General features: G+C 40.2%; 1 protein-coding gene across 2 annotated transcripts; it reads right to left on the bottom strand.

The window, feature by feature from the left end:
* Positions 1 to 3,222: 3,222 nt before the first annotated feature.
* LOC118389918 (glycerophosphodiester phosphodiesterase domain-containing protein 5-like) lies at positions 3,223 to 14,595 on the bottom strand. 2 transcript variants are annotated; one of them, XM_052529709.1, is made up of 9 exons: positions 14,254 to 14,595; positions 13,673 to 13,755; positions 7,941 to 8,091; positions 7,476 to 7,592; positions 6,721 to 6,878; positions 6,469 to 6,616; positions 5,782 to 5,864; positions 5,520 to 5,599; positions 3,223 to 4,394 (listed from the first exon to the last, which is right to left on the bottom strand). In XM_052529709.1, the coding sequence occupies exons 1-9, from the start codon at positions 14,380 to 14,382 to the stop codon at positions 4,318 to 4,320; spliced, it is 1,026 nt and encodes a 341-aa protein (XP_052385669.1). In that variant the 5' UTR covers positions 14,383 to 14,595; the 3' UTR covers positions 3,223 to 4,317. The 2 variants fall into 2 exon arrangements, with proteins under 2 accessions (XP_052385669.1, XP_035635796.2); XM_035779903.2 differs by having other exon boundaries at positions 7,368 to 7,592; positions 14,254 to 14,589.
* Between the last annotated feature and the right edge of the window lie 35 nt (positions 14,596 to 14,630).

The raw sequence follows: 14,630 nt of genomic DNA on the forward strand, positions 1-14,630 counted from the left end.
TTTACAGCTCAAAGCAACAAAAATGTAACAAAACAGTTCAGTTAACTTCTGATAATGTTTATGCAAAAGAAATCCCATAGTTTACAATGATGTCATAGCGAAATGGGCTCATACAAAATACAATGGCTATCACCACCAACTGAGCTCTACTTTTAGACTATCATTTTAATATAATACTCTTCTGATTGGAACAGAATGACAGAACTGTAAACAACAGATCATTCTTTCGATAATGATCTTACAACCAAGATAACATTACAGGTGTCGTACACAGATGACAAATCAGACTGGTATCTTATACTGTGATTCTTTGGCTAAACATACTTTTCCCCTAGGTATTCCTAAGGCTTTGGCTAAACATACTTTCCCCCTAGGTATTCCTAAGGCTTTGGCTAAACATACTTTTCCCCTAGGTATTCCTAAGGCTTTGGCTAAACATACTTTTCCCCTAGGTATTCCTAAGGCTTTGGCTAAACATACTTTTCCCCTAGGTATTCCTAAGGCTTTGGCTAAACATACTTTTCCCTAGGTATTCCTAAGGCTTTGGCTAAACATACTTTTCCCTAGGTATTCCTAAGGCTTTGGCTAAACATACTTTTTCCCTAGGTATTCCTAAGGCTTTGGCTAAACATACTTTTCCCTAGGTATTCCTAAGGCTTTGGCTAAACATACTTTTCCCCTAGGTATTCCTAAGGCTTTGGCTAAACATACTTTTCCCCTAGGTATTCCTAAGGCTTTGGCTAAACATACTTTTCCCCTAGGTATTCCTAAGGCTTTGTATAGTGATTTCAAGGCTGCCGCTTATCACAAAGCAGCGGTGGCACTGAGTTACTCATCAATATGTTGTCAGTCATAAAGAAATATAACAGGTTTCATAACCATTACTATAAAAACTGTCTTTCAGCTACCAGAGCTGAAGTTGGTATTCTTCACATTGAAGACAACACTGCACAGTAAAGCTGAGGCACAATCAACTGAAGAGAGATGTAAGAGTTCTGCTATAATTTGGCTAAAAGGACTAAATATTGTACAACAGTAGCTTTTTTTTATTATTGCCAGAAGGATTTTCATTTGTGTTGAAAACAAATTTGTTGAAAACAATGACGTCAATATGAACCATATAAAATATATAGATATGAACCATATAAAATATATAGATTTGGACCATATAAAATATATAGATATGAACCATATAAAATATATAGATATGAACCATATAAAATATATAGATATGAACCATATAAAATATATAGATATGGACCATATGAAATATATAGATATGGACCATATAAAATATATACATATGGACCATAAGAAATATATAGATATGGACCATATGAAATATATAGATATGGACCATATAAAATATATAGATATGGACCATATAAAATATATAGATATGGACCATATAAAATATATAGATATGAACCATATAAAATATATAGATATGGACCATATAAAATATATAGATATGGACCATATAAAATATATGGATATGAACCATATAAAATATATAGATATGAACCATATAAAATATATAGATATGGACCATATGAAATATATAGATATGGACCATATAAAATATATACATATGGACCATAAGAAATATATAGATATGGACCATATGAAATATATAGATATGGACCATATAAAATATATAGATATGGACCATATAAAATATATAGATATGGACCATATAAAATATATAGATATGAACCATATAAAATATATAGATATGGACCATATAAAATATATAGATATGGACCATATAAAATATATGGATATGAACCATATAAAATATATAGATATGAACCATATAAAATATATAGATATGAACCATATAAAATATATAGATATGAACCATATAAAATATATAGATATGGACCATATAAAATATATAGATATGAACCATATAAAATATATAGATATGGACCATATAAAATATATAGATATGGACCATGGAAATATAGTGTGATTGTTCTCTGTAGGTCACTTATATCATTGCAGTGATTATATGCTACAATGTTCTATGGACTTCACCTCGTTACAATGCCTTATGCTCAATAAAGTGATAAGTACTTATAAACATTGAACACAACCAATCAAACACATTCATTTATCTCCAGACACAAACAGAGGATTATCATGTCATATCCAAACCGGAGTTCTAATAGTACTCATTTTTCTTTGTGATATTTCAGCGCTGTTTATACCTGGTTCCAACATGCGTCCTTTGTTCTGATCTTCTCCATATTCTGATTGTGTCCACATTTTTAAACAGGTGTAGACAATCAAAATACATTGTGATCAGATGTTCCAGTAGACCTCCGGAGGTAGTCAGGTCGTGTCTACACGACACTTACATGACTTCTGCTATCAGAATAGGAAGATCGCATTGAAAAGATGGGTCTCTAGACGCACAAATGTCGCTTTGTGGTCTGATTGTGTTCAGATCTGGCTGACCACTTCAGGAGGCGGATTTCTCCTCAGTCTGGACGAATCAGGCAGCTGAAAGTGCATACAATGGGTAACGTCATCAGCACTCCTCCCACAAGTCTCCAGAAAACGTGTTTTGGGACCGAGAGGAACATTTTCATTATAACGTTGTTTTTTTGGCTAGAGTTATGCTAATCCATTTGCAATTCATTTTGCGTTGCTTGCTGGCTAGCTAGCTACAGTAGACAACACAACGTCTGATGGCAGTAGCTATCAGATTATCCCTATTTCACCGTTTGTAGAATGCATACTGGCAGTTGAATATAGCGCGGGAAAAGGGAATCCGGACATGGTAGACGCATTTCAATTTAGGTGCAGACGCATGACGCGTTTGGAATTCCATGATCAGAATACTAAACCTGCATGAACTGTCCAGCCTAGTCACGGCCTCGGGCACGCAGGCTGCATTTAGATAGGCGGCCCAATTCTGAAATGTTGCCCAATTATAGGCAAAATAGCTGATCTGATCGGCCAAAACACCAATTAGTGGAAAAAAATATCCGATTTGGCTTCCTGTCTAAACGCAGCCTTACAAGTGTAGATGGATCTGGACAGTGAAATAATTTACAAATCATCATTACCCCACCCTCTAAAACCATTCACAGGTGGGACCATTGCTTTATGGCATCAATATGTGAATAAAAATGAATGAATAAACAATTCTGAAAGAATATCTGTCAAATTATTGACTTACAGGGAATGACCAGGAAATCTGGTCACAATGAGGACACATAAGATACATTTTAATAGCATGTGTAGACTGAAAACGTGGTCACAATCTGAATGTGGACAAGATCAGGACACAGGATGCCTGTAAGCTGCAGGTATAAACGAAGCTTGAGACAGTTTGATTGGAGTGCCAGATCCCAGATGGGCAAAGTGCACTTTTGGGACTACTTCATTGGTTCCCTTATGCCAGGAAAGGGCAATGAAGCACAGCTAAAGTATATATATATATATATATATATATATATATATATATATATTAAACATACTAATTGAACCCCGGCCTGGACATATTCACACATCTTATCGACCACTAACACACTAACAAAATGGTCAAGCATTTGTGGTTCACGTAACTCAACACTGCAGTGGCTGCTGAAATGGAAAGGAACCTATGGACAATGGAGGGTAATACAAGTTGAGAATATCTACAGCGGACGGTCACTTTTCTTGTTATATTAATTCAGTGAGTAAGTAATCCACCTCAAAGGACCTGGTTAAACAGTGTAGTAATCTCTTCCCACCACCAGATGGTGTCTGTAGTATGAACTATGAGTTGGTTGGTCCTTGAGGTTGTCTGGGCTGTTCTTCAGTCACATTTGACTTAAATTAATTAAGTCAGGGCTACCCAACCCTCTTCCTGGAGATCAACTGTCCTTTATGTTTTCAGTCAAACCCTACTTTAGCATATCTGATTGAGCTCGTTAAGGTCTTGTTGAGCAGCTAATTAGTAGAATCAAGTGTGTTAAATTAGGGTTGAACTTAAAACCCAACCTCCAGGAAGAGAGTTGGGCAGCCCGGTCTTAAGGATTAATATCTATCCAATGAAATCCCTTCTGCACGTGACACATCAGCTCCGATAGGCCTCACTCACATCATTTAACTATTTCTAATTCTCTTTGGTTCTCATTCTCTCACACAAATCTACAGGGGGTTGCCAGGTTGTGCTCTCGGTTTCCAGTAGGGTCCTGGGTTTCCAGGTTGGGTCGATTCTGGTGAATTGCCCGTTTGGGGTCCGGGAAGTTGCCAAGTTGAAAAGGAGAATGAGGAGTGGTTTGCTTCAACTGAGCCTCACAGAGGTTGGTTGATTGGTTATCAGTGCTCTGAGACGGTTGCCAAGTTAGGCTCAGCGGGCTCTCCCAGGATGTTGACACTGGAGACGGACCACACATCTGTCAGGGGGTGAGGTCAGGGTTTAGTGGTTGACAAAGGTCATTGATATATATGATATACACTACCGTTAAAAAGTTTGGGGTCACTTAAAATTACCTTGTTTTTGAAAGAAAAGCATTTTTTGTCCATTAAAATAACATCAAATTGACCAGAAATACAGTGTAGACATTGTTAATGTTGTAAATGGCTGATAGCTGGAAACGGCATATTTTTTATGTAATATCTACATAGGCGTACAGAGGCTCATTATCAAGAAACATCACTCCTGTGTTTCAATGGCACGTTGTGTTAGCTAATCCAAGTTTATAATTTTAAAAGGCTAATTAATCATTAGAATAACCCTTTTGCAATGTTAGCACAGCTGAAAACTGTTGTGGTGATGAAAGAAGCAATAAAACTAGCCTTCTTTAAACTAGTTGAGTATCTGGAGCATTTTTGTGTTTGATTACAGGTTCAAAATGGCCAGAAACAACATACTTTCTTCTGAAACCCATCAGTCTATTCTTGTTCTGAGAAATGAAGGCTATTCAATGTGAGAAATTGCCAAGAAACTGAAGATCTCGTACAACGCTGTGTACTACTCCCTTCCCAGAACAGCGCAAACTGGATCTAACCAGAATAGAAAGAGGAGTGGGAGGCCTCGGTGCACAACTGAGCAAGTGGACAAGTACATTAGTGTCTAGTTTTGAGATACAGACGCATCACAGGTCCTCAACTGGCAGCTTCATTAAATAGTACCCGCAAAACACTAGTCTAAGCGTCAAAAGTGAAGAGGCAACTCTGGGATGCTGGCCTTCTTGGCAGAATTCCCCTGTCCAGTGTCTGTTCTTTTGTTAATCTTTTATTTTTATTGGCCAGTCTGAGACATGGCTTTTTCTTTGCAACTCTGCCTAGAAAGCCAGCATCCCAGAGTTGCCTCTTCACTGTTGACGTACTATTTAATGAATCTGCCAATTGAGGACTTGTGAGTCGTCCGTTTCTCAAACTAGACACTCTAATGTACTTGTCCTCTTGCTCAGTCTCTGTTTTAAGCCTATATAGGGTATGTGCGTGTGTGTATCATGTTATCAAAGCTGGCCATGGGAAAGAAACAGGGTGACTCCTAGACACAACTTCTAACTCACCTGTCCTGAACTTGATGTAGGTGCCATGTTCTAGTGTGGGTTTGCTGCCCGAACAGAAAGCCAGGCTTTGTTCTCGCCACCTGTCATCAACACAGTTACAGTCTTCACCACAGGAAGTGACATCACCATTCGATACAAAACAGACTGACTTTCATCCGAAGCTTCAATTTGACACATAATCAATCTACGTTTTGTACGTAGACATATAAAAAATACACCTTACGTCGACCTTCGCACTCTGCATTCTAGTGGGCTCACTCACCAGTGGAAGATGAAGATGATGATGATGATGGTGATGGACACCAGGTCGGTGAGGACCCACATCAGATTGTACTCATCTGGAGTCTGAAAGAGAAAGACAGACAACCATTGTGTCTAGGAGTATTCCTTTCACCAATCCAATCAATTTCAGTAAGGCTGCATTTGGGCCCAGTGTCACAATAAATCGTTTATTTCTCCCAAAGCGTGCACTTGTTCACTTCCCTTCATAGATTTAAAAGAAAATTACTGGGAAAATAAATACCAGTATGGTGGAAACTCCCTGTAGCTCATGCTTACATCAAGCCAATGCTTTTACATTTGTGGAGAGTAGAGAACAAGTGCAATACTTCCAGAGGAAGGAAAGATTATTGGGATGCAGTGGTATTGGTCCTAGGTTGTTGTTCTCACCATAAGGAAGAGGGGTCTGGTGAGGTTATTCTCACCATAAGGAAGAGGGGTCTGGTGAGGTTGTTCTCACCATAAGGAAGAGGGGTCTGGTGAGGTTATTCTCACCATAAGGAAGAGGGGTCTGGTGAGGTTGTTCTCACCATAAGGAAGAGGGGTCTGGTGAGGTTGTTCTCACCATAAGGAAGAGGGGTCTGGTGAGGTTGTTCTCACCATAAGGAAGAGGGGTCTGGTGAGGTTGTTCTCACCATAAGGAAGAGGGGTCTGGTGAGGTTGTTCTCACCATAAGGAAGAGGGGTCTACTGAGGTTGTTGAGGAACTGTAGAGCATTGGTGGTGACAGACTGGGCCCCAGTGCACCAGGCCAGAGAGTAGAGCCACGACTGGCTGATCACATACAGGTTGGTGCTGATGTTGGCTGCTGCATACTCACTGAGGGAGGAATTGACACACCTACAGCCAGTTAATATGTGCACACATACACACACCATTTAATGCAAAGACACACACACTACCACACACACACACACACACACATTATCATCTCTGTGGACATGGAGCTATAGTGTAGGTTGAGTTGGACAATGTGATTCTGCTGGAGCTCCTCAACTGGAGCCCGGGACGCTGAGGTATGCTGGAGGTCAGGGTCCAGCTGCTGGACCAGGCTCCGCAGGTCTGAGGGCAGCCACAACACCTGACACACACACACACACACCATTAACTCTAAACACTAACCTCAGCATTACAACATTTTGTATTTACAATGTAATCTAAATATCCCATAAACAGCTTCATTCCCAAGTCAAAAAAGGAACCTATGACATATAAAATAGATAATCTCAGCTTCCCCTCACACAAACCTAACCTTAACCATTAGTAGAGAAAATGTAAAACTGACCCAAGATCAGTTTCTAGGGTCAGCTTCACCCTACTGCTATTTATAATATGCAGATGGACACCACGTCAGTGAGGACACACACCAGGATGGCAGGTAGCCTAGCAGTTAAGAGCTTAAGAGTGTTGGGCCAGTAACCAAAAGGTCGCTGGTTCAAATCCCAAGCTGACTAGTTGAAAAACCTGCCGATGTGCCATTGAGCAAGGCATGTAACCCTAATTGCTCCTCTAAATCGCCCTGGATAAGAGTGTCTGCTAAATAATTAAAATGTTATAACATCTCCCTCACTTGGTGTGAGTGGATGGAAGACTCGTTCTGGATGACCTCCAGGGTGCGTGTGATCCAGTTGTCCCTGTAGGGGTGTCCCTTAGGGGGCCGGTAGAGGTCAAAGATAACCTGTTTTTCTCTCTGCGAAGCCAGCTCCAGAAAGTCCCTGAAGGTGCAAATAGACTGGTTCTGCGCCTGCGCCCGGTCCTCGGCACTCAGAGACCAAGCCGTGCTGAACGGATCACGCTGCAGAACCACCAGGGGCAGAGAGACAGTCAGTATACGGAATGCTTTGGCAGAATGGTAAATCATATTGACAATGTTATATCACATTGTATTCCATAAAGCAGGGGGTTGTGCAATTGATAACCTCCCATCGATAGTACGTTGATGTATTGTCAAAATGTCAATAACTTCCCTATCCGTCATCTTATTATGTTGTCCTAGCTACTGTCATTGGACACAAACATGCCCTGGTTTCCCGTCATGCCATGTCCATTAAAAAATCTGTTCAAGACCAGGCTTAATTTCCGTTTCTCTGTAGCACCCCCTGAGTTTTTCTAAGGTGTGGTGCAGTGGCAGTTGGTGACTCACATGGAGGAACCAGGCCCCAGCGTTGAGGGTCTCCAGCTCCCCCCAGGTGAACATGGCCGCAGGGGCGTCCGTCCGGTTGGGGAACACCTCCTGCACGTTGGTGGTCCTCCTCAGGGTGTGGTCGTGCATCAGGAAGGGCACCCCGTCATAGCTATGGCAACGAGAGAAGGCTTTGGCAGTTACAAAGTTGACAGTTAAAGAAGTTGGCGGTTAAGGAATTGAAGGTTAAGGAGTTGACGGAAGTGCATTAAGATGACTGTAAAACTCAAAGACAACCAGGTACTTCATTTATTTATTTATTCATTCAGGTATGTTCATACAAATATTTACACATGTTAAGTTTGATTAAAAATAAGACCAGTTGACATTGAGAAGACGTTTCTTTTTTTGTTGAGTTTATATACTGTGACTTCAGAAAGTATTCAGACCCCTTGACTTTTCCCACAATTTGTTACGTTACAGCCTTATTCTAAAATGGATTAAATAAATAAATAAATCCCTCAGCAATCTACACACAATACCCCATAATGACAAAGCAAAAACAGCAGGTTTTTAGAACTGTTCGCAAATTTATTAAAAAAAATAAAAAACAGAAAAACCTTATTTATATACGTATCAGACCCTTAGCTTTTACACTCGCAATTGAGAAAGGCACACATCTGTCTATATAAGGTCCCACAGTTGACAATGCATGTCAGAGCAAAATCCAAGCCATGAGGTCGAAGGAATTGTTCGTAGCGCTCTGAGACAGGATTGTGTCGAGGCACAGCTCTGGGGAAGGGTACAACATTTCTGCAGCATTGAAGTCCCCAAGAACACAGTGGCCTTCATTCTTAAATGGAAGTCGTTTGGAACCACCAAGACTCTTCCTAGAGTACTGCACTGCATCTCAGTGCAAGAGGTGTCACTACAGTCCCAGGTTCGAATCTAGGCTATATCACATGAGGACATGATTTGGAGTCCCATAGGGCTGCGCACAATTGGCCCAGCGACGTATGGGTTTGGCCAGGGTAGGCTGTCATTGTAAATAAGAATTTGTTCTTAACTGACTTGCCTAGTTAAATAAAGGTTCCATTTAAATTTTTAAAAGTCTCCGAATGTCCTTGAGTGGCCCAGCCAGAACATAGACTTGAACCCGATCTAACAGCTCTGGAGAGACCTGAAAATAGCTGTGCAGCAAAGCTCCCCATCCAACCTGACAGAGCTTGAGAGGATCTGTAGAGAAGAATGGGAGAAACTCCACAAATACAGGTGTGGCAAGCTTGTAGCGTCACACCCAAGAAAACGCGATGCTGTATTCACTGCCAAAGGTGCTTCAACAAAGTACTGAGTAAAGGGTTGGACGTCAGTCTCAACGTCAACATCACCAGTCTCAACGTCAACAGTGAATAGGCGACTCCGGGATGCTGGCCTTCTAGGTAGAGTTCCTATGTCCAGTGTGTGTTCTTTTGCTCATCTTAATATTTTATTTTTATTGACCAGTCAGAGATATGTATTATTCTTTGCAACTCTGCCTAGAAGGCCAGCATCCCGGAGTCACCTCTTCCCTGTTGACGTTGAGACTGATGTTTTGCGGGTACTATTTAATGAAGCTGCCAGTTGAGGACTTGTGAGGCATCTGTTTCTCAAACTAGACACTAATGTGCTTGTCCTCTTGCTCTCCTCTTTCTTTTCTGGTTAGAACCAGTTTGCGCTGTTCTGTGAAGGGAGTAGTATACAACATTGTACGAGATCTTCAGTTTCTTTGCATTTTCTCGCATGGAATAACCTTCATTTCTCAGAACAAGAAGAGACTGACGGGTTTCAGAAGAAAGTACTTTGTTTCTGGCCATTTTGAGCTTGTAATCGAACCCACAAATGCTGATGCTCCATATATTCAACTAGTCTCAACAAGGCCAGCTTTATTGCTTCTTTAATCAGAACAACAGTTTTCAGCTGTGCTAACATACAGTTGAAGTCTGAAGTTTACATAAACTTAGTTTGGAGTCATTACAACTCGTTTTTCAACCACTTCACACATTTTTTCATAACAAACTATAGTTTTTGCAAGTCGGTTAGGACATGTACTTTGTGCATGACAAGTAATTTTTCCAACAATTGTTTACAGACAGATTATTTCACTGTATCACAATTCCAGTGGGTCAGAAGTTAACATACACTAAGTTGACTGTCCCTTTAATCAGCTTGGGAAATTCCAGAAAATGATGTCATGGCTTTAGAAGATTCTGATAGGCTAATTGACATAATTTGAGTCAATTGGAGGTGTACCTGTGGATGTATTTCAAGGCCAACCTTCAAACTCAGTGCCTCTTTGCTTGACATCATGGGGGAAAAAATCAAATAAATTGTAGACCTCCACAAGTCTGGTTCATCCTTGGGCGAATTTCCAAACGCCTGAAGGTACCACGTTCATCTGTACAAACAATAGTACGCATGTATAAACACCATGGAACCACACAGCCGTCATACCACAGGAAGGAGATGCGTTCTGTCTCCTAGAGATGAATGTACTTTGGTGCGAAAAGTGCAAATCAATCCCAGAACAACAACAACAAAGGACCAGATGCTTCCTCCAGATGATGGAGGAAACAGGTACAAAAGTATCTATATCCACACTAAAACAAGTCCTAAATCGACATAACCTAAAAGGCCACTCAGCAAGGAAGACACCACTGCTCCAAAACCGCCATAAAAAAGCCAGACTACGGTTTGCAACTGCACATGGGGACAAAGATCGTACTTTTGGAGAAATGTCCTCTGGTCTGATGAAACAAAAATAGAACTGTTTGGCCAAAATGACCATTGTTATGTTTACAGGAAAAAGGGAGAGGCTTGCAAGCCGAAGAACACCATCCCAACCGTGAAGCACGGGGTGACTGCATCATGTTGTGGGGGTGCTTTGCTGCAAGAGGGACTGGTGCACTTCACAAAATAGATGGCATCATGAGGATGGAAAATTATGTGGATATATTGAAGCAACATCTCAAGACATCAGTCAGGAAGTTAAAGCTTGTTCGCAAATGGGTCTTCCAAATGGACAATAACCCCAAGCGTACTTCCAAAGTTGTGGCAAAATGGCTTAAGGACAACAAAGTCAAGGTATTGGACTGGCCATCACAAAGCCCTGACCTCAATCCCATAGAAGATTTGTGGGCAGAACTGAAAAAGCGTGTGCAAGCAAGGAGGCCTACAAACCTGACTCAGTTACACCAGCTCTGTCAGGAGGAATGGGCCAAAATTCACCCAACTTATTGTGTGGATCTTGTGGAAGGCTACCCGAAACGTTTGACCCAAGTTAAACCATTTAAAAAGGCAATGCTACCAAATACTAATTGAGTGTATGTAAACTTCTGTCACACTGGGAATGTGATGAAAGAAATAAAAGCTGAAATAAATCACTCTCCTATTATTCTGAAATTTCACATTCTTAAAATAAAATGGTGACCCTAACTGACCTAAGACAGGTACTTTTTTTACAAGGATTAAATGTCAGGAATTGTGAAAAACTGAGTTTAAATGTATTTGGCAAAGGTGTATGTAAACTTTCGACTTCAACTGTAATTGCAAAAGGGTTTTCTAATGATCAATTAGCCTTTTAAAATGATCAACTTGGATTCGCTAACACAACATGCCATTGGAACACATGGTTGCTGATAATGGTCCTTTGTAGATATTTCATTACAAATCTGCCTTTTCCAGCTACAATAGTCATTTACAACATTAACAACGTCTACACTGTACAGTATGTCTGATCAATTTGATGTTATTGTAATGGACAAAAAAAATGGGCTTTTCTTTCAAAAACAAGGACATTTCTAAGTGACCACAAACTTTTGAACACATAAACACACTGAGTGAACAAAACATTAAGAACACCTGCTCTTTCCATGACAGACTGACCAGGTGAATCCAGGTGAAAGCTATGACCCCTTATTGATGTCACTTGTTAAATCCACTTCAGTCAGTGTAAATGAAGGTGAGGAGGCTGGTTAAATAAGGATTTTTAAGCCTTGAGACATGGATTGTGTACTGTATGCGTGCCATTCAGTGAGTGGAGATTTAAGTGTCTTTGAATGGGGTATGGTACTAGGTGCCAGGCATACTGGTATGTGTCAAGTGTCTGCTTGATGGCATATATAAAAGCGTCTGCTAAATGGCATATATAAGAACTGCAAAGCTGCTGGGTTTTTCACGCTCAACAGTTTCCCGTGTTTATCAACAATGGTCCACCACCCAAAGGACATCCAGCCAACTTAACACAAGCGTGGGAAGTATTGGAGTCAACATGGGCCAGCATCCATTTGGAAAGCTTTCAACGCCTTGTAAGACCCTGACAAATTGAGGCTGTTCTGTGGGCAAAAGGCAACTCAATATTAGGAAAGTGTTCTTTATATTTTGTACACTTATTCTTTAGATGTAAATACTGTAAAACCACCAGCAACTGGGCTCCACATGGTTTTAATTTAGGAAATCTGATCCAAAGTATTCCCATGCATAATAGAATATATGTGACTGTACACAAATGTAAGCAAGGTTTGAAATGGTTGTTTTATTCAAATATTATATCTGTTTGAGCTTCTTGTGGTCAATTATTTGTAATTACAACGCCTTCAGAAAGTATTCACACCTCGACTTTTTCCACATTTTGTTGTGTTACAAGGTGGGATTCAAATGTATTTCAAATGGTAATTTTTTCTCAATGATCTACAGAAAATACTCTAATGTCAAAGTAGAAGAAACATTCTAACATTTATAAAAAATGTATGAAAAATAAAACAATAATATATATTGATTACATAAGTATTCAACCCCATTGATCATTGCTAGACAGACATTTTTAGGTCTTGCCATAGATTTTCAAGCCAATTTAAGTAAAAACTGTCTTCATGGTAAGCAACTTCAGTGTATATTTGGCCTTGTGTTTTAGATTTTTGTCCTACTGAAAGGTGAATGTCTCCCAGTGTCTGTTGGAAAAGCAGAATGTACCAAGGTTTCCTCTAGGACTTTGCCTGTGCTTATCCCTATTCCTTTTCTTTTAATCCAAAAAGACTCCCTAGCCCTTGCCAATGGCAAGCATACCCATAACATGATGCAGCCACCACCATGCTTGAAAATATGAAGAGTGGATTTTCACTCACATCAGGGATGTGTTCTGTTGGATTTGCCTCAAACATAACGCTTTGTATTCAGGACATAAAGAGAATTTCTTTACAGTATTTCTTTAGTGCCTTATTACAAATAGGATGCATATTTTTGAATATTTGTATTATGTACAGGCTTCCACCTTTTCACTCTATCATTTAGGTTAGTTTTGTGGAGTAACTACAAAATGTTGTTCATCCATCCTCAGTTCTCTCCTATCACAACCATTAAACTAACTGTTTTAAAGTCACTATTGGCCTCATGGTGATTCATTGTTGCATACAGAGTGAGTCCATTTAACTTATAATGTGACTCGTTAAGCACATTTTTACTCCTGAACTTATTTAAGCCATTACAAAAGGGTTGAATACTTATTGACTCAAGACATTTATGCTTTTCATTTTTAATTAATAGGTAAACGTGTCTAACATAATTCCACTTTGACATTATGGGGTATTGTGTGTAGGCTAGTGACAACTATCCACTCAAGAAAAAAACGAACCGGCCTGCGGCTGAATGTAGTTGATTATCCCCGAACTAGATGGAAACGGAGCATTAAGGTGTGAGGAGGGTGGACAACCACCACTGACCTGATGGTGACGTCAGTCTCTAGACCTTGCCCTCCAGCCTCCACCGCCTTCTCAAAGGACATGAGAGTGTTCTCTGGCGCAAGCTGGGGTATAACACACATACAAATCATTTAAACATATGGTTACCCTAAACAGAGGTACTACTGACACAGATGATAAATACCAGGCACAAACATTCAGTTCAAACAGTTCAGCTAATAACATAGCCCAAAAGTTTAGACTTATACTGACAACGGTAATAAATGATCAAAGTACCACACTTCTACTACTACATCACGTGTTGTTTACAGGGTAGTATGGCCTTGCTCAAGTCAAAATCGGCACATTTTTCACCTCATCGCTGGGATTTTCAAACTAGCAACCTTTCAGTTACTGGCCCAACGCTCCAACCACTAGGCTACCTGCAGGCAGTTAGTATTGAAAAGAGTTGATGAGAATGGGTTAGTGTTGATGAGAATGGGTTAGTGTTGATGAGAATGGGTTAGTGTTGATGAGAATGGGTTAGTGTTGATGCAAATAGGTTTTTAGCTATGGATAAGAATGGGTTGGCATTAATGGCGTTGCTGATGAGGCCTACCCACCATGGGTGCCCCTCTGTGCCCGATGAGGGCTGGTGCAAGGCCCAGAGTGCCCTCCTCTTTAAGACAGGGTGAGTACATGCCCAGGGGCACCAGGTAGAGGGCACACAGCACCGCCAGGTACAGCCCCATGATGAGCGCCTGCCCAACTAGAACACACAGACACACTGTTTACAAAGGGATACAGTTATTCATTTGTGGTTGATATGTGGAATCTGAAGGGAATTTCCTCAAGACTAAAGAAAGAATAAAAATGATAAGTAAAACAAATAATTATATTTAAACAGAACAAAACATGAATATCTACAGATGTAATTCAGATGTATTATATGCAGACATCACTGTTGAGATAGAAAACCTCCCTAAAGTTTCACACATCA

Source organism: Oncorhynchus keta, chromosome 11 (genome assembly GCF_023373465.1).
Source record: "Oncorhynchus keta strain PuntledgeMale-10-30-2019 chromosome 11, Oket_V2, whole genome shotgun sequence".
Lineage (NCBI taxonomy): Eukaryota > Metazoa > Chordata > Actinopteri > Salmoniformes > Salmonidae > Oncorhynchus > Oncorhynchus keta.